The sequence below is a fragment of the Lepisosteus oculatus genome, chromosome 7 (genome assembly GCF_040954835.1).
Source record: "Lepisosteus oculatus isolate fLepOcu1 chromosome 7, fLepOcu1.hap2, whole genome shotgun sequence".
NCBI classification, from domain to species: Eukaryota; Metazoa; Chordata; class Actinopteri; order Semionotiformes; family Lepisosteidae; genus Lepisosteus; species Lepisosteus oculatus.
The window spans coordinates 56,304,375-56,324,497 of NC_090702.1; the positions used below are offsets into that span (position 1 = coordinate 56,304,375).

At 49.9% G+C, this 20,123-nt stretch overlaps 1 protein-coding gene across 6 annotated transcripts in view; it reads right to left on the minus strand.

Annotated features, from left to right (window-relative positions):
• The window catches only part of dennd5b (DENN/MADD domain containing 5B), an 86,033-nt gene that overhangs the window by 36,731 nt on the left and 29,179 nt on the right, over positions 1-20,123 (minus strand). For 4 of the 6 annotated variants that reach the window (XM_069192874.1, XM_069192873.1, XM_069192877.1 and 1 more), the window contains exons 2-4: positions 19,372-19,431; positions 12,962-13,071; positions 9,096-9,762 (exon numbers count right to left, since the gene is read on the minus strand). In XM_069192874.1, coding sequence (XP_069048975.1) covers positions 9,096-9,762; positions 12,962-13,071; positions 19,372-19,431 — 837 coding nt within the window. The remainder of the gene's footprint in view (positions 1-9,095; positions 9,763-12,961; positions 13,072-19,371; positions 19,432-20,123) is intronic. The other 2 variants (XM_069192875.1, XM_069192878.1) reach the window with 1 other exon arrangement.

Consider the following 20,123-nt stretch of genomic DNA (forward strand, 5'->3'; position numbering starts at 1 on the left):
GTCACTGCCAAAGCTTGCTGACTAATGATCTGCACCAACCACTTCAGAGATTAACACCGTACAGGAATCAGCTCTCCAGGATTAATCGTCTCAGCATGTCCATTTTGTCAAGAGGGAGAACAAAACACCTTCAGACCTGTAGTTACATTTCGAGATCACACTTTGTGTGGAAATCAAACTTAGTTTGGAAAAAATATCCATGTCTATATAAGGAAGTAGTTCAGGTGGGGAGCTGCATCAGCAAGTGTAGGCTGCCAAGGAACAAGTAATAGGTTTATTCCATGCTGAAAAGAGAAGAAAGAAAACGTCTCAGCCGAAACGTGTTTTCTTTCTTCTCTTTTCAGCATGGAATAAACCTATTTCTTGTTCCTTGGCATGTCCATACATTGTTTCATTCAATAATTAAACTATGTTTTAATATAGAATTGGGTAATTAAACCATTGCACCTCTGCTGAAGGCTAGATTCTTCCTTTCTTAGGAAAGAAGACCCTTCAGCTGTCAACATTCTGCTTTGACCTTTTCTACATTTTCCCTTTCGTTTGTTTTCACTGGAACACTACATCTGGATTAAATCCAAACTTTGACCACCCTGCCCATCACACACTCCAAACCCCATAGCTGACAGAAGCACGACCTCGCTTCCAATCAGAAAGCGACACCAAGCCCCGGGTTCGAAAAGCAGCGGACTCACAGAAAGGTGAAAATGGATCAGTTTTCAAAATCCACCCAACAGGCTTCCTCAGAATCAACAGAGAAACACGACCCAGAAGACGCAAGTGGAAACCATGTGGAATCAACTCTTAACTACCAAACTGGCTCGATGGGCTCAACGGCCTCCTCTCATTAGCAGTTGTTCTTATGTCTTTGTTCTTTCAAGACCAGTTGGATGAAATCCCATGCTGAGTTCCCAAGTGAGCAGTATGGCTCCTGAGTTAACTTATTTGCTAGCAGCTCTTTTCTTACTGATTTCTTAAGTGTCTCTTATGGGTCGCCAATTATATTATATAGTTATGAAATCTGACTTGAATTTATTGAGGTAGTTTGTTCACAGTAATCTAGTTCTACCTAAAACTCTTCACCAGAGGCTTTCCCATTGTGCGCCTTAAAACACACAGCTACAGTTTCGCTATGCTGTAGCTGAAGCTTCTCAGTCTCTGCAGTGAGGATCCAAATGTAGCAGCAGAGATCTCAGTCCAGCAGCACTGCTGCAGCTGGACTGGCACATGGATCACGGTAAAAGCACGGTAAAAGTAAAAAAAATCACAGTGAGGTAAAGCACAGTTAAATGGCAAAAGAATGGCAAAAAAAATTCAGAACATGATGAAACCATAGGAAACTGTGTCAAAGCCATGCGAATATTAATGGAATAACCATGGTGTGTCAACCTGAAGAAGGCTCCACGGCCGAAACATTGTTTTCTTACTTCTCTTTTCAGCATGGAATAAACCTATTACTTGTTCCTTCAAGGACAGGTTAGTTCACATCTCCTAAATTACAACAGGAGCAGAAGAATGCATGCTGAGAGAATAATAAGATGCGATTTATCAATATGCTGTCAGCACACCTGCACAATCGCAGTCTGTCATCATCCTCTTAAATTAATTCAGGATCTGCACTAAAGACTACAGGGCTCCCCGGAGGAAGACATCATCTTCTGTGCCAGTTTAGTCTTATGGACAATTAGCTTAAGTGGATAAGATGCAATGATCTATAGCCAAGGCTCATCTCAAACAGTAAAACAGCAAGAGTCTCTGTACTAGTGCAGATTCAAAATTACTGGGGACTCCATTTCATTTCCCAGGAGGTCTCCCCTCCAGGTACTGGGCGGGCTCACAACTGTTGAGCTTCAGTGGGCTGCCAGTGGCAAGCTGCAGAGAGATATAGCTTCTGGCAATAATAATTTATTAATAATAATTTTTATCCCAACATTGCATTTGTCTTATTTACAGAAATTACCCCCTAGAGAGCAGATCCTCTGGGTCTGCTCAGCTGGTGCACACGGAGCCCCACGATAACTACAGGACGCAGTGAAAAAAATGCTGCCACAGGTCGAGCTCATGTTAGGTAGCAGGAATCTCAGTCCAGGTGACCCTCTGTTGCTGTTCTCAGTCCCATCTTCCTCCCACACGCCTGCTCTCTTTCCGGGACATCCTCATGGTCAGGTGGGCGACCAGCTCCTGGGCTCCTGCCAACCCCTGCTCAGCCCTACACAAGCCTGAAAGAGCACAACCTCCCTGCAGTGCCCACTGGCTGTTTAAGCTCTTGCATCAGTGCGCTGGCTGCCTTGGGGCACAGCTGTTGTTGCACAGTTGCATTACCACACAGCTGCACAGTGTTCATGCACGCTACAGACCTGCAGGCCCTGACTTCCAAAGGGGCTACAACATCTGTTACATTTCACTCAGCAGCAAGATACAGTCTAACCTGCTCTCTACAGTGTGACATACCAAAGGCATTTGCACTCATTGAAACATTCTAGTTTAGGGATGCCAAGTCGTCCTTGTGGACAAAACGTTTGAGCCAGAAAAATATTTTATCTTCTATTCTGATTCTGTTCAGTGTAATGCAATCATATTTTGTTCTACTGTAAAGAATTAATCTCAGAAAGAAACATCCGCTGTGAGTAAAAATTAGCCATTGGGGAAAAAGAAAAATACTGAATGCCCTGGTCTTTACCGTGCTCACTAAGAAGGCAGGTTGCTGAAAGCGATCAACATTAGAGAAATGTAAGTATCTGAGCATGTCATTTCCCAGAGGAATTTACTGCTACCAGCTTCAGCACAGGATCTCCCAGATAATTAGCAAATGCATTAAAGGCAGTTGTGAAAATGTACTAAACGTGTGGAGTGGTCTGGAAGAGCTAGTGAGGGGCACACACAAACATGCTGGGAGGAGGAAAAATGGAAAACAGAAGTATCTTGTTTACTGAAGTATTCACCTTCACCAGTGAGAGCTGTAATTCCTACAAAATATCTTGGCACATCTGGATTTGGGGCTTTTCACTCTCATTCCTCCCTGCAGTTTTGCTCAAGCTCTGTCCAGATGGGGGGGGGGGGGGGGGGTTTGTTGGTGAATTCTAATCTTTTAGGCCCTTCACAGATTCTCAATGAGATTCAAGCCTGGGCTTTGGTTGGGCCACTCAAGGACATTCACCTTCTTGTTCTGAAGCTGTTCCAGTGTTGCTTTGGCCATGTGCTCAGGGTCGGGTTAAAATGTGGAGCTTTGTCCCAGTCTAGGGTCTTCTGCTGACTGAAAGAGGTTCCCCTAAAGTGTTTGCCTGTGCTTGGCTCCATTGTTCCCTGTATCCCAACAAGCACCCCCAGTTCTGCTGCTGAAAAGCAGCCCCAGAAGACCATGCTGCCACCACCATGCTTCATGTTGCAATGAGCAAGCACTGATGAGCCGTGTGCACTTTAAACAGTGAATGTAAAAGAATTCCAGAACTTCTTTTCTACTCTGACATTATAGAGCAATTAGTGTAGATCTGTGATAGTGACTTCCATATAAACGTGCTTCTATTTGAGTTTGAAATATATACTGTGAAGAAAAACCCAAGGGGATAAATATATTCTGAAGGCACCGTATATCTTATGATGTAACTGTGGTTCATCCCACAGGAGTGACGGATTCATTCGAATGGCCCATTAAGCCTCATGGCTCTACAGTGGTGTCATTTTCCAAGACTGAAACCAAATTACACGATAATTTTTTCTGCAAATGCAGGGTGGTTTTTCTATTATTCCTAAAGTTGCTGGAACTGATATTGCTACTGGTGATGCTATAAAAGTTCGCTTACATGTAGGTGCCTAAATCTAGCAATTTAAAGTAGGTTTTTTTTATTAAATGACAATCAAGATTTAAATTAAAGTAATAGTGTATGTCAGAAGACTGCAGATTGGTAATTTATCATTTGAAATTGCAGAAGTATGTATTGCAAAGATTTTTATATACACGTGACCTTTTCATATTAAAAAATTGATTTCTTCTAAATATAATCAGTGCTGCAGGACACTGAAACACACAAGGCTTTGGTACTATAACTGATGTCCTGTTGGTGTTCCAAGGCTGTTCTGATTTATATTGTAAATATCCAGAATTTAAATCCAATATGTACAGCTTTGGAAGTTCTTTCTGCCAGAATGCCTTGGCCCTAGAGACAACTCGTCAGAAAGCTTACCAGATAATGGCAAAGCACGGCGTGTCACTGAAACGGGCTCGGACAGATCGGTTCATTTAGCAAACAGGATCTGCACAGCAGCTGAGTCATCAGTCACACACGGCGCTGAGTCATCCTGAGCTGACAGGCTGCACAGCACAGAGGAAACCTTCTTCCTCGGCCCCTCGGTTCTCCTCCTACTCAAGGCACAGAGGACTAGTGCAGGAGGCCGGTGCCACTGTGAGTTACAAACATGCTAATGAATCAGAAAAGCCAGAAAGCAGATAACGCAGTGAATTCCCCTTCTGATTTACTGACACAGCTCTTCTCCTGCTGCCAGACAAATCTAACATCATCTGAGAGCAGCTGTTTATTGTTGCAACTTCAAATGATTATTGAATAGTACTGGAAATGAAACCGCTTTTAAATCAAAGCATTCAGAATGAGATATTTAGAATTACTGCCAGAACTCTGACAGCACATCAACTTTTTTTTCCCAGATCACAAGGCAGTTTTGCTCATTCCTCCAAAATAATCCCATTTAAAAAATAACAACTAAAAAGTTAAGTAACAACTCCAAGACACAGAGGCTATAACACATCTTCATACAATAACTCAATATTCCAGGCTATCTCGAGCCCAAACCAAAAAATCTCCCGGCTCTGAAATCAGCTCTGAAAAAGTGCATTAAAATTCAAAGGCTCCGCGGCTTGGAATGCCAAGTCTGCTCCGACCGCGTGAGGGATCATGGGTAAGCCGACAATAAAAGACAGTCACAGAATCCTATTACAAGCAAATCGTCCTTCAGTATAATTGAGGACGTACCTAAAATTAACTGAAATAAGTGATTGGCGTCATTGACTCTTTGTTTGCTTATTTAAGGAATATACGCCTTTGTTAGGCTCAGATCCTGCTAAATTGCATTACTTTTTTAATGCATTATCTTGATTGCAGTAAAAATTAGATCAATAATGGCCAAAAGTCACCGTTTTTAGAGTGCAGCAGTCTCAGGCTGCGCTGCAGGAAGACAGCAGCTGACCTCACCACAGGAATGAAGCCTGTGCCTTAACCAACAAGGCCGGGAGTGACTGGAGTGACCTGGCCTGCCTGACCTGGATGCAGCACAACACAAATTGTGAACCTATAACCATAGGCATGCCACAGGGGACAGAACAAATACCCCGTGTAAAAACAGGGGTGGGTTTAATGAGGCACGAGAAGGAATATATTCCTTATGAATTAAGAATGAAGCCTTGAAGAACTGTTTTACTGCACTGTACTTTTGGGGCCAGTCAAGGTCTCTCAAATGGAGATGAAATTCATGTATCCTCAGACATAGCAACATGAAGGGAACAGGACTCTTGGTTTATTGCCAGGGCTGACTTGAGCTGACTGTCTGACTCTCTGACCTTGTTAACACCTTATTAGGCAACAAACTGTTACGATTTTTCTCAGAACTATAACAAAAAAAAATGTTTTTTTTTTATACTGAAATTTTGCTCACCTTGAGGAAAAAAAGCCCATGGTCCTGTTTGAAAAAGTGAGTGAGAACCTGTTAACTTCGTGCATCATCCTTTCTTTATTGTGATAAAAACATGATTTGATTCATCAGCACCGAGGGTGGTTTTCTCTGTGGAGCCTAACACACATGATAAGCTTATCTGGAGTGTACACACCCCATTTCCAGAGCCCTTTTCACCCTGCTCATTGAAGGGTGCATTTCTGCAATTTCCCTCACCAGATCAATAAAGTATCTATTAAGATACTTAATATCTTATGGGATCAATAAAGTATCTATTAAGATTTGCTACCAATATGCCTGCAGGGGGCAGCACTCAGATACAGATGGGCAGAGCCTTCATCTGGATTTAGAGATCAGGTTATTGGCCATATACAATTTCTGGTATTAGGATTTTTTTCCCCCACACACACAGACAGGGAGAGAAGCTGGGGGTCAGATAGCAGGGTCAGCCATTTATACGGAGCCCCTGGAGCAGTTGGGGTTCAGGGGCTTGCTCAGGGGCCCAACGGAGTAGGATTCCTCTGGCAGCCGCGGGATACGAGCCGGCAACCTTCCAGCCACAGGCACAGATCCTGAGCCACAGTGACACCGCTCCGCCCATTCATGCCAACATAATGAGGTGTTCAGGTCTTCCTACCTGGCAGGAAGGCTTCGCACGTGCCACAGCTGAACAGGAGGCACGTAAAACCAGCTTCCCAGTCTTTGCATTTAGGCCAACAAAAGATTTACAGGAAATTCAAGCACCTCCTAAAGCAAAGCACCCATATCCCACATCTAAATCTTCCCGGAACGTCGGACTTCTGTTCCTGTCATATACCAGGTACGGATATCTAAGGCGCAAAAGATATTGCAAGGCCCAGAGCTGTGATGCTGCTGAAGAGCATTCAAAAATAGAATGGTATTATTAAAATGCTGCCTACTCAGAACAATCGAATCAGGTCAGAGTCTTTCCATGATGAGATTATTTTTTTATATATATGCTACATTAAAACACAGCATTTTACACATGCATTGACAGTGAATATGTACAATGAATGCGACATGCTCAAGGATATTTCTATGACCTTTTCAACTAAGTCGATAAAAAAATAATTCTAGTGGGCTGGAAAAAAGAGTAATAAAACTATCTACTAGAACAGAAATATTGTGTTTCAGATCCCAGGAAGTGTGTATAAGCTGCTGTCCAAGTAACAAAATGTAGGCTAATGAAATACACCTCTGGTACAGTAATCCAAAAACACCAAAATTTAGAAATGTACTTAAGATCTGATTTGCCTCAGATAAAAGGCAAATGCTGATTTCTGACATATTCTTGGTGCTGACTCCATGATATCCCATCTCCTTACACTCCTGCAGCTCGTAGCTCGGCCTGGGCAGGCGTACTCAATCTTCCTCACACATTCGGAAAGATTTTTAATGAAATAATAACCAGCTGCCTTTTTATTACCCTAAAAATACTAAAAAGAAGTCAAAATGACCACCTGATTTAACAGGGGCACAGGCCTTCCTCAGCTATGAAGCTGCTGCTCGACGTCTGTTGCAGAGGTTTAGGACAGCACCGCACTGAGATGATGAAACTGCAGGCTGTGCTGTGTAATCCACGTGCCCCTGGTCTACACAGCTGCACACCAAGCCAGAGGAGCTCAATTACTGTCTTTAGAAAGGCCACATTCCCTTTAACAAGTATCCAACCTGTAAAAAATATTCCCGAGGCTAAACTAACTTTATTTTATGGCATAGTTATTGTAAGATATACTGTAAAAAGCTTCACTATAAAATCTTCATCACAGGCCTATTAAAGTGCCCGAGCTCTGTAAAAAGCTTACAAAGTGCGACTAACATCCCTCAGGAGTTTCAGGATGTTAATGTGGCTCAGTGGTGATGATATTGCACTACACGCCCCTCTGCACAGATTTACCAACAGCCTCACTCCTCCCTTCTGCTGCCTCTTCTAACTCGGACCAGTCTGCACAAGAAGTCAACCCTACCCATGCGCAGCTCGATAATACCAGCTAACACACAGGCATCATTCGGCTCAATAAGAGAAGCTCAACAACAGTGAACACTGCATTTGGGATTGTTTCCTGTTCATTATTGGGAAGCTGTGTGTTTTAAGAAACTGTCCTTCACCATTCAGGTCTCTTGACAAGGACCACACACAGCACACTGAGATCCTGCGGAGGAACACAGGAGAGTAGTGAGTGCCGTGTCATTCATTCTGATATTTGCATGTGCTCTCGGTGGCTGTGTCTCCTTGGACTGCTTGTGTCACGGTGACCGACTATCTGGGCGTCTGAGAAGCGGGCTCCTCTCCGAATGAGAGGAAACGACGCGAGGCGCCGCAGCAGCACAGCCACAGGGCAGGGCAGGGAAGGGCAGCTGTGCTGGCTCTCGCTCTGGGGTATACTGCCGTCTTCCTCTGCACACTTCCTGGCGGCCAGCTCCGGCCAGGCTCCGCAGCAGCTGGTGTTGGCTGCTGGACGCCTTCGGCGCAAGCCGGAGCAGAAACAATGCAAGACAGCCAAGCAGGTCACAGAGTCGAAAAACAGGAAGATGTTGAGCATCTGAACTCCTTGTTTAAACACGCAAGGGAAACAACACTGCACAGGCGATAACTTGCCTCTAACAGAATTCACGTCCCCTTCTCTGCATACACAGAAAACGCAAATACTGTAGGTGCGCAGAGAGAATAGGAGAGGCGTGATGAGGAACAAGCTCTGAAAAGTTCTTTTACATCTTGCTGTAGAGAAAAACAAGCCCATCCCTGTTGGATGCCTAAATAAATATCGATTTTTGGACCATAACTACTGCAGACGAGTATTTCCACCCCAGATCAGAGTCACGGTGATCCAACAGCTTAATGAAGTGTAATAAGGTTTGTCTCAGTGTTTTCAGCCCTCTAGCAAGAGGCTGGCCTAGTAAACCAGCACTGTCATGAAAGTGGGAAAGCAGTGTGCTGATAAGTGCTGCTGTCTTACAGCTCCTGGACTTCTGGATCCTGGTTAGGATTTCTACCTGAGATGTGGAGTTTGCACGTGCCTGATCGAGACACTGCCCACGGGGGGGACCCACAGGCTCAGGGGCCGGCCTCACGGGTCTGGTGTTACTGGGGTACAGGCCTGATCGAGACACTGCCCACGGGGGGGACCCACAGGCTCAGGGGCCGGCCTCACGGGTCTGGTGTTACTGGGGTACAGGCCTGATCGAGACACTGCCCACTGGGGGGGACCCACAGGCTCAGGGGCCGGCCTCAAGGGTCTGGTGTTACTGGGGTACAGGCCTGATCGAGACACTGCCCACGGGGGGGACCCACAGGCTCAGGGGCCGGCCTCACGGGTCTGGTGTTACTGGGGTACAGGCCTGATCGAGACACTGCCCACGGGGGGGGGACCCACAGGCCCAGCGGCCGGCCTCACCTTGCGAGTAGAGCAGGACCTGCATCTCCAGCAGCACGCAGGTGAAGAGCTGCAGCAGGTTCTCCACGCCCAGCAGCTCGAAGGCCTCCCTCAGGGGGTAGTCTGCCAGCGGCAGCTCGCCGGGCCCCGGCCGCTGGCACGCCACGGGCTCGTACACGCCGTGGAACTTGAGCGAGCGGCCGGGGGGCGGCAGGGGGACCTCGTACAGGATGTTGTGGATGTAGCTCTCCAGGGGCAGCGGGGGCGGCTGGGGCGCGGTGACGGCGCGGTGCAGCTGCAGGAGGAACTGGCGGCAGGCGTGCATGAAGGGCAGCGGCGCCACCAGGCAGATGGCCTTGGACACGTAGAGCGTGTCGCGGCCGGCGTCGTAGGCGCCGCAGCAGGGCGGCTTGCTCGGGGGGCCGGCCTCGCCCTCGTCCAGGCTGCTGGCCAGCGAGTCCATGCTGCAGGAGGAGGAGGCGCAGACGCTGCCCGCGTGCTCCGCCTGGTGCATCTGGTACAGCGTCTGCATGGCGCTGCAGATCTGCCTGCTGGTCACCTCCTCGTAGAAGGTCAGCACGAAGCCGTAGGTGCGCGAGCCGTCCTCCCGCGTGATGAGGTAGGAGTGGAACTGCGGCTCCCGGCTGTCCAGCTGGGTCCGGAAGGACAGCCCCTTGGGCATGCAGAGCTAGAGACAGGGCGACAGGCAGGGACAGGCGTGAGCAGCTGATCGCCCGCTCCTGGGAACAGCACTGCTTTGAGCCGCCAACGTGACGCAATCACGGCTCTAAGCACCACGAGTAAGAGCAGCATTCAGGGAAGAGTGAGACTGGAACAGGAGCAGGGCCGTCCCTGAAGGGTGGACAGTCCGGCCTGCAATCTGGTGAGCACAAAACTCAAACTGACGCTATTAAAGACAGGCGCGCTCTTCTACCACTGATTGCAGCAGCTGCGGGCGTTTCCTCGAGCAGCCCTGGGAAAGTCAAAGAGAAAACAGAAATGCTTTTCCTGACAACGTTATGTCTGACACATGTCTGGCTTCTGGCTTCTGCCCTCCCCCAAACAATTAAACCAGCAGCATCAATAGCATTAAGAATAACTGGCCCCCGATAAGAGGGTGTTTGAGGAATACAATCCAACAAGCGCAGCACTCCATGTTAAAGACAAACCCTGTAATCAGCTTCCTTCCATCCTTTTTCCCCGGGTGCAAACGGCTCTCTCCAGTAATCCCCGTGATGGAGCTTCACTCCCAGGGGAAAAGCTTCTTCTGGAATAAGCCTCTGTCTCTGTGATTTATACCAGGAATTGAAATGGGTCTCAGCATAGGTATTAAACAGCAGTGCTCAGCGGGATCTCACACAGACAAAAACTCTACACTGTCATCTCCATGGCAGAGTAACCTTACTGCTTTTTCTAACAAAAAGCAGTTGACCAGTTACCGTCTGTAAATGTATTCCTGCACTGGGTATATTCCAGAATACCATCTGATCTGGAGTTCATATGAGCAACACATTTTAGACTCTCAGTTCTATTCACCCGAGTGGAGTTAACACCAGGCGGGTGAACGGTCATAGATATTCAATTGAGCATGAGGGATGCAGGGGAGTTCAGTGGCACCACTTCTTGCTCAATTATGCAGTGTTTCAGATCACGTGGCACAGAATCGCTTTCATTTCCTGAAAAGGCTTTCCCCATGCTGCAATCTGGATAATGAGGATACATTCTAATTAAAATCCATGATAAGGAGTCTGCTGCCCATCTTTGCTGAGCGGGCTGAGTCACTGTTGTGAAGTCAGGGGAAAAAGGAAAAAAACCAATATTGCAAGCCTTTCATCCTAATCCCTTAAGGGCCATTTAAGATATTTTAATTATAGGCATGTCTGAGCCAGCGCTGATGTCCTGTGGACAGAGGTGGGAGGTAGGGCATGAAAGATGACACAGTCCCTCTTTGAGACACGCACACGCACGCGCTCCCCCCTCCTCGACACACGCACGCACGCGCTCCCCCCTCCTCGACACACGCACGCACGCGCTCCCCCCTCCTCGACACACGCACGCACACGCTCCCGCTCCCCCCTCCTCGACACACGCACGCACGCGCTCCCCCCTCCTCGACACACGCACGCACGCGCTCCCCCCTCCTCGACACACACGCTCCCGCTCCCCCCTCCTCGACACACACGCTCCCGCTCCCCCCTCCTCGACACACGCACGCACACGCTCCCCCCTCCTCGACACACGCACGCACACGCTCCCGCTCCCGCTCCCCCCTCCTCGACACACGCACGCACACGCTCCCGCTCCCGCTCCCCCCTCCTCGACACACGCACGCACACGCTCCCGCTCCCGCTCCCCCCTCCTCGACACACGCACGCACACGCTCCCGCTCCCCCCTCCTCGACACACGCACGCACACGCTCCCCCCTCCTCGACACACGCACGCACACGCTCCCCCCTCCTCGACACACGCACGCACACGCTCCCCCCTCCTCGACACACACACGCACACGCTCCCCCCCTCCTCGACACACACACGCACGCGCTCCCCCCTCCTCGACACACACACGCACGCGCTCCCCCCTCCTCGACACACGCACGCACACGCTCCCGCTCCCCCCTCCTCGACACACACACGCATACGCTCCCGCTCCCCCCTCCTCGACACACACACGCACACGCTCCCCCCTTCTCGACACGCGCTGTCGTCTCATCAGCGGGGCTCGGTGCTGCCATGGATAAAGGTGGTTCTTCCTGATGAAGGTCAAGTGGAGATGAGTTCATGGCTTGATGTGAAGATGGCTGTGCAGCAGTGAGAAAACGTGATGGCATAGTCTCCCAAGAGAGACGGCTGCGGGCAGGATGCCAGTTCGTTTCTGCTCCACGTTAAGGTCCGAGCGCCACGAGGAGCACCTACAGGCCGCGCGGTGCAGTCTGGAGGAGTGCGTCTGCACACCGCTGCCTGCCACTGCCTTTCTGACACTCTGCACGCGTGGCACAGCGAAGACTCCGGGAGCTCCAGCAGCTCCACGACCTTTACTGGGGTCCGATACTCAACATCTCGGTGCTTTGGTTGAATGCAGACAACAACCAAAAACTGATTGATGTATGAAGTCTGTCCCTGGCTATAGTCACAAACTTTCCCATTTACCCCGATGAAACTCAATAGCCAAGATGGAAATGGAACCACTCATAACTACAGCAGCGGCGTTCGGCCTCCTGTGTTCGACATTAAGCATGAACATGGAACAGATCAAGCTGAGGCCGCGCAGGCTCATGTGGCTGTGTCTGCAAAGAGCCATCAGCAAGGCCATTGAACAGCCCGGTAAACTGAGAGCCCATGCTGAATTATTCAGCATCTCTGATGCACTCATTGAGTCACTGAGCTGAGAATGGAAAATATGACCTTGGACCAGTGGGCCTGGTATTCACTTTCCTTTTCTTGTTCCAGAAAAGGGAGCACATACTGTACTAGGCACGGCCTTCAAACATCTTCGCTTTAATAAGGTATAAGAGAAAAAAACTCCCCGTGGAGAGCGTAGTTTTTGGTATTCAGTTAATTCAGAAGAACAGGATCATCTGCATAGGTGAGAGCAGAACATTCCCAAACAAAAGCTGTGCAGTGCGCGTCCCTACTAGATAAGATTAATCACTTTATTTCTTGGATGAGGAATCCGTCTTTCTGCAAACCCCAGCTTGCCCTCCAGGAGACACACAGACAGGGAGAGAAGCTGGGGGTCAGAGCGCAGAGTCAGTTAACCTGGAACGAAGGCGAGGGCCGTGAGACGGCCTGTTGAGCAGGAGGCCAGAGCCCCGGGACGAGCAGCCGCAGGGCAGAGACCTCGGAAGCAAAGGTGTCCGCCTGCTGTCTGCACCCCCCCAGCACTCACCATGTTCACCGCATCCTGGTCGAAGGGGTTCCACTCCACGGTCTCCGGATAGTGAGCGAGGACTTTGGACTTGAAGGTTCTCTTGAGGGGGCTCTGCTCGAAGTTCTCCCCTGGAAGGAAGAGGAGAGGAGAGGGTTTGTCCCATCGGCGCCACGCCTTGACGACGCTAGGGTGAGCGGCCTGCAGCCGGGCCCGGCGCACCCCTCCACCGCTTCCCAGCCAAGCGCACAGCACCCCCGTCGCCACACCTGGGGCGCCCCAACCGATTCAGTCACTTGAACTACAGGGAATTCGCAGCCTGACAGTCATTAAGACAATATTATTAAAAAATGCAGGTGACTCGAGCAGGCCGTCCGGCTGCTGCTGTGAGCGAGCTCTTTAACACTGCACCTGCCACAACAGTCCCTCTCCCCAGGCCAGAGAGCAAGGAAACGGCTGACCAGAAACACGCCTGTCTCCCTTTTCATCTCTAGCAAACACAGAGGTCCCATTGTTCTTTCTTTCCTCCCTTAGCACCAGACGGTCTGTTCTCAACGCACTTCTCTCCCTGCTCTCCCCCAGGAGAGGAGAGGACAGCACACACACCCACCCGACTCTCGCGCTCACTCACAGCTGAAGGAGCTGGAGGGATGCGTCTCCCTGCCATTCCAGACAGCCACAGGGCGCTGGCGTGCAGGAGCCAGAGGAGACTTGGTTTTTGAGACATTTCTGCTCTGAATTTCCACCCCGAGTGGAACCATGTCCCTCTCACTGACAAGGACAGAAAGCCCATTCACAGTGCAGCTCTCAGCCTTTTGTGAAATTAACAAAGTCTGTCATTTCTGCAGTGGGGAGGCTTATCACTGGAATTAGCACAAGGCCAACAGCCAAAGAGACACAAAGACAGAGCCACCCTGCTAAAGCACGCAGCTTGCAAATACCAGGAGTTCCTCTGCATGACTCACAGGCTGTTTCCCCCACTCACGCCCCGCGTGCCCCCCGCGACAGCTGGGCACTGTGGGTCACGCCGGCACGGCTGCAAATAACCCCCCAGGGGGCAGACCCGGAGAGGGAGGCTGGGACTGGGGTAAGAGAAGAACAGCACCGAGCTGGCCAGCGCATGACATGACAGAGGCCACAGCGGACTCGGGATCGAAACCGCTGAGGCAGGGCGATTAGAACTGACAGCGAACGCGAAAGCACGGTCACTCTCGACAACGAGCCTCTGTCGCGCTCCAACCACAGGCAGCCCCAAATCACCGAGATAAACAGTCACTGCATGACAGGAAGCCCAGTCAGAGCGCCCAGTCAGAGAGGTGAAACGTCAGCAGACTGGTCACATCCAGGAGACTGAGATCTGCTGCTCTGCTGGAGGGAAAAGAGGTTATGATAACAAATGGCTCATATGTAGCCCTGAAGTGTTATTTTTGTTTTTCCAGTAATAAGTGTACAATTTAGGCATCCATTCACTACACCACTGCCAGCAACCAAGACCTTGTGTGTCCCTGTGACTCTGAGACAGAGCCTTATGTTAAGTGTCCTGAGTGTCTCTGGTGCCCTGGGCTCAGTCTGATCCTGGTGGGTCTGCTGGCTGTGAGGCTGAGGCTTGAGGCTGGACTGTCACAGTCAGGATGTGTTTCCAGTCCCAGGTTTGGTGGAACCTGGTGGAACCGTGGGAAAAGGAGTGAAAAGGAGCTTCAGCAGGATGCTACCATCGTGGCTCGAACCCTTGTCCATAGCTTCCCCCAGGCATGTTCTTCCTCCTTTGAACTGCCCTGTGGCATTGCTGCAGTGTGAAGTTGTACACGTCTACTTCCTGCACACAAACGTCAAGCACCTGCCTCTCGTCCCACATGCTGCGTTGTGTCCAAGCTCTCGAGTTTCCGGTGTTCACATTATTAATGGTCATAACGACCGACTTCAGAGAGAGATACTGCACATAGGAGGAATGATCACATGAGCCAACATCAGCAGGACTGAAAGCTGGGTTAAATATACATGAGCAAATTATGCAAGAGAGGAAGCATGCCTTCACGCTGACTCTACCTACAGTGTTGGAGGGCCAGGCTGTAAAGGACAAACGGATGTACAATCCGGGGCTGTGATGATGTCGCCAGACCCCTCTCGATGTTTCTGAGATCCCAGGGGAACAGGAAAGGCTGGTGGCTCAGCTATAGCAAGGTCACTGTATTGCCTTGTACTACCTGGGAGAAAATCTTTTTGACCCCGGTCACAATCTCTTCCACAGGCCACACATCCCTTCAACATCCTCTTTGACAGCTCCACATTTTCACAACGTTTCCCATAAACGAGTGGGCTGCTCCTATAGCTGGAGACTGCAGAGAGCATTCAACTCCTCTGCACACAGCATTCATAAAGCCGACTTCTCATGACATGCAACTGCACGTTTGCCGACGTCATCAACAAACTGAACTCCTGTTAGTGCGTTTTTATCTTCATTCGGTGACAATGACGTTCAATATTATCACTGCATTGGGCAGGCTGTGTGGTCCCAGGTTAAATCTAAAGAGCATTATGAACTAGACATGCACGTACATGGACATTACAGCATGCAATGTGACATTTGAGGGCACATAAAATATAAAAACAACTGGAAAAGGAAAAGCTGTTGTCTCTTTCACCTGGTTATCTGTTTTCCTGTGCCTGATCGTTTGAACGAGATGCTGCTGAGGAGGTAGTGTTTCACTGTGAGTAAATCCGTTTAGTGATAAGTCCGGATTGATAACCCTGTGCGTCACAATTGCAACAACAACAAAAAAGACAGCTGCAAACAAGGAGAAATATATCTTTTTAGTGGATCCCAAGTCATTGCTGAAATCTCTATTTCTAAGGCAAAACAAAAGAGCCCAACTCATTTTTCCAGAGGCTGCCATCAACCTCAAAGACTGACAGCTGAGCATATATTGTACCCTCACTATATAATGTTGTAACAGCCTGACTGATTCAGCGATTATTAAAAAGTCCTTCCCCACTGCTGGTAAAGAGGTATTCTCCTGGAGAACTTCATCAGTGAAAACCAGCAATTCATTCCATAACGGGCTGTCTGCTCAGCCCTGGAGGGTTCACTGTGTGGAAATCTATAAGGAAAATTAAGCAATCAATTTACCAAAAGCCAATCAATACCACCAATAACCTGGCTAATAATGAACTGACCGAGATAACGGCGTCGCTCCGATGGAGGCTGTTGTAATAACGCGCTTTAGGGAGGCAGAGTGGACCCTACTCGGGGCAAGACGAAAGAAAAGACCATCCCTTGTTGCCAACCAACTCCTGGGCACACCGAGCTGGCACCAGAAGAGGGGAGCAAAACCCGTTCACTCCTCGGCCTTCTGAACCGAGCCACAAAGCAGAACAGTTCTCTTCCTTCACCCGTGCTCTCTTACTTAACGATGGGGTTAGCTCCGGGGGCGCTGCGGAGTGTTTTTAATCACAGCAGTAAAATCGAGGGGCGATTTCGGAGCTCGCAGCCAGACACTAGAAACAAGCAGCAGGCTCCACGGTCCCTGAAGGGCTCTGCCAGCAAAAATGTATTTCCCAGGCAAAACCTGTGGAATCAGCATTCTAATTACTCTCGATGCAGCTGCTCTCCTTGCTTCACTGTTCAGTGGGTGAAAGCGAAGATGTCTTCTGCCTTCTGCACCCATCTCCCGGGGTGCAACAGACCACACGGCCCCCTAACTGTACTTCACCTGAGCAGGCCTTACACAACACACAGAGAAGACAGAGGCATGAGAACTGAGCTGAATGAAGACATGCGATATTCTAATTCGAGGCGCCGATACTGTACGTTCGCTACAGAAGAATTTCTTTCACGTCAGTGGAAGACAAGCTGGAAATTTCCAGGTCAAGGGCAGCTGCAGCAATGCAGGCACAGTTCTGGAGAGTGAGGGGCGTGTCCTTCCCGTGTGGAAGGACTCACAGGGTTGTCTGTGAAGGAAGGACCGAAGAGAAGAAGAAATTCATTTCTTCTGTGTGCTGCACAGAGCAGACCGAGCGTGGAGAGAACCTGGATGCAAATGTTCAAAAGGCTTGGATTCCCAAGCGCCTCAACCAAGAAACGTTCTGTCTCTGGGCTTGCAGTGCCCACAGTTCCCTCCTGGGGGCGCTATGGGTTTTCAGTGTGGTCAGTGGCCTTCCTGGGGGCGCTGTGGACCTGTAATGCGATGCAAGATGTTCATGTTTTCCTGTCTTATTAACAGTACTTCCCAATTGGAAAGTACAAATATTTGACTATCACTAATTGAAAGGCAAAGACAAAATCCCCGACTGACCAACTGGAAAGGAACCACAGCTGATTTTTCAATGATGTTTTGCTGCTGTTATTAGAAGTCATGATGTGACACAGCTAGGTCTAACAAGATGACATGACCTCGACGTGCAGCGTCCTATTCCCCTGTTAGTGCGATTACAGGTGCTGCAGTTACCACATCTGGATCCCCTCTGGGCTCTTGGCTCTCTTGAAAGGCTGCCCGTGAACATCCGTGACGTGGCCAAACCTGCGAGAGCCTATACTGAGCTCCCTCTCCTACTCCCTCTAATCGTTCCTGCCAGACGTGTCTCATTCTGCAGCTACGTCCTCTTCCTTGGGCCTGGTCTGAGCTAAGATGGTGCCTCACCTCAGAACAAAACACATCCTGACTGTGACAGTCCAGCCTCAAGCCTCAGCCTCACAGCCAGCTGACCCACCATGATCAGACTGAGCCCAGGGCACCAGAGACACTCAGGACACTTAACATAAGGCTCTGTCTCAGAGTCACGGGGACACACAAGGTCGTGGCTGCTGGCAGTGGTGTAGTGAATGGATGCCTAAATTGAACACTTATTTCTGGAAAAATAAAAATTACACTTCAGGGCTACATATGAAACAGTTGCAAATAAACTTTTTCCTCAAGCATAAGAGCAGATCTCGCTCTCTTCTGGATGTGACCAGTCAATAATAATTCAATAATGAGAAAGCTGAAATCAACACCTTTAAAAACGGAAGAGGGAAGGACGAAGATGAACACGACTGAAGTTATTTGGATCAGGTGGTTCAGCTCACGAAGGCAGTGAGCGAAAGTAGGACTCCCACTGCCCGAGACTGGTGTTTCAGTACTGGAAGGTCTGGTGAGAGGCCGTATTAAGCACGGGAAAGCCCCGAGCAGTTTCGCTGGACCAGAACAAAACTGCCAGCTGCAGTCAAGTTTGCACTTTGGGAGGAGGTCACACCATCTCCGTTCACGCCTCCCTGGGGAGCCCCACTTCCACAGCACCTGGGCTGTGTGAGGACAGCCTGTGCAGCGACTGAGATCAGGGTATCGCAGCCACAAGACGGCACCGGGGCCTGCAAGCAGGTTGACACACACAGGAAAGAATCGAGGGGGAGCACGACAGAGGCTAGCACGGACAACGGGCAGCTCAGGATTGTGGAAGGAAGAAAAGGAAGAGTTGATTGCTTGGAAACACCTCTACTGCAGTGGGCTACAGCCAAGACCCACGACTCCCAGGCCTCCTCGCTCCCCAGTCAGAAAAGAAATGAGAATTTCATGTCCAGGAATGGACTCGGGGGTCACTAGGTCTGATTTTCCTCCGCCAAGTCCACATGAATATGCAAGCAGGTTCCTTGCAAGACACTGCTGCTATCCCGCTGTCAGGTCAGCTGCCTGTTGTTATTCGGAAGCATGCCTAAATTAATTACATGCTCCATAAATCTCCTCCACAAGGCTTCTGGGCTTTTCCTTCACTCCGACTGGAACAGGCCCTTCCAGACACCACTGTGATGTACATTGTATTGTGCAAGCATTTAATACTTGATATCACAGAGCCGGATGAGAAGGAGCTCAGGGAGAATAAATGCAAACACACCTGCCCACTCTGCGAGCCCACACGGGACGCACCCCAGATATTACAGCACTGTAGCTCAACTGTGTTCACAGGAGCAGCCAGGCCAGCCAGCGCTCTCCCTGCAGACTTAGAGGAGCTAAGGTCAGGAGAGAGTCGAGGAGAGGTCTTGAACCTGGAGCACGTGCCTGCAGGGCTCTCCCAGACCCGCCACCTGCTCAGACAGGCTACACCTCCGGCACATGGCTCTGCTGGCCGGCACGTGGGGGCAGACAGCTGGCCTGGAACAGGTTTCAGATGCCGTGCAAACTCTTAGCCATTACGGCAGAAGAAAAGCCCTTAAGCCGCTTTGTTAAAACGAATCCTTCAGAACGCAGCAGGCGAGGCGGAAGGCGTGGCCAATGGCGGGCCGCAACCCCACGAGAAAGGTCATCCTTCTTTCGGAAGGAAGTGGATTTGGAACAGAGACCCCCAGCCACAGATTTGCAGCAGACCAGCTGGAGATTAAGAGAGGAGGACTGAAGGAAGGGTGCAGGAGTACAGGAGGCGGAGGGCAGAGCTGGCAGCAGCTTTTATTGGGGTTTTTTTACCTGGGTTTGCAGCCTCTGGACTCCTGCCATGGCGATCTGCTTCTAGCCACTGGTATAACGCTAGGTGGACACAAGCAGAAAACAGAACAGCTCACATCAACCAAACGTCAAGCAAACAATGAGCACGGAGACAGAGCAAAGGCATGACATCATGGAGCGCGAGCTGACCACATTCACGGACAGAGGCAGCAGGACAACATGTTCTGCATCCAAGCGGTTACACTGCAGCGCCCGTTTATGAGACGCACTCTGAAACACACGTAGCACGACAAACAAAATGAGACGTCGCCAAGCACAGAGGCCATCCTGAAGAATCCCAGTCGCCGCTGATAACACAAATTTCAAAACCTTTTTTTATCCAAGTGTACTTTGATATATCGCTGGCATTTTATTCGATACACATACAGAGGCACAAGACACATTCATCTCCAGCAGCCTCCGCTGCACTGAGAGCTCCCAGCCCACCGCAGAGAGAGAGGTGCTGCTTGATTCTGTCAGAGAGCATCACACAGCGTCCTGACGAGCAGAGCACTCCCAGCCGGCAACAGGGCCGGAGAGGGGACGCTGTCCCGCGACTAACCAGAGACGTTTGGACAGGGACTAACAGCCCACAGAGGGAAGCAGACTCTGCTCCTACAAAGAGGCATCAGGGGCTCTTCAACACTCGGCTCCAGAAAGATATCGGCTCGCAGGGCCCTTCGATTCGTCAGGCCTACAAACCGTCTCCCGCACAGATGGGCAGCAAGGAGTGA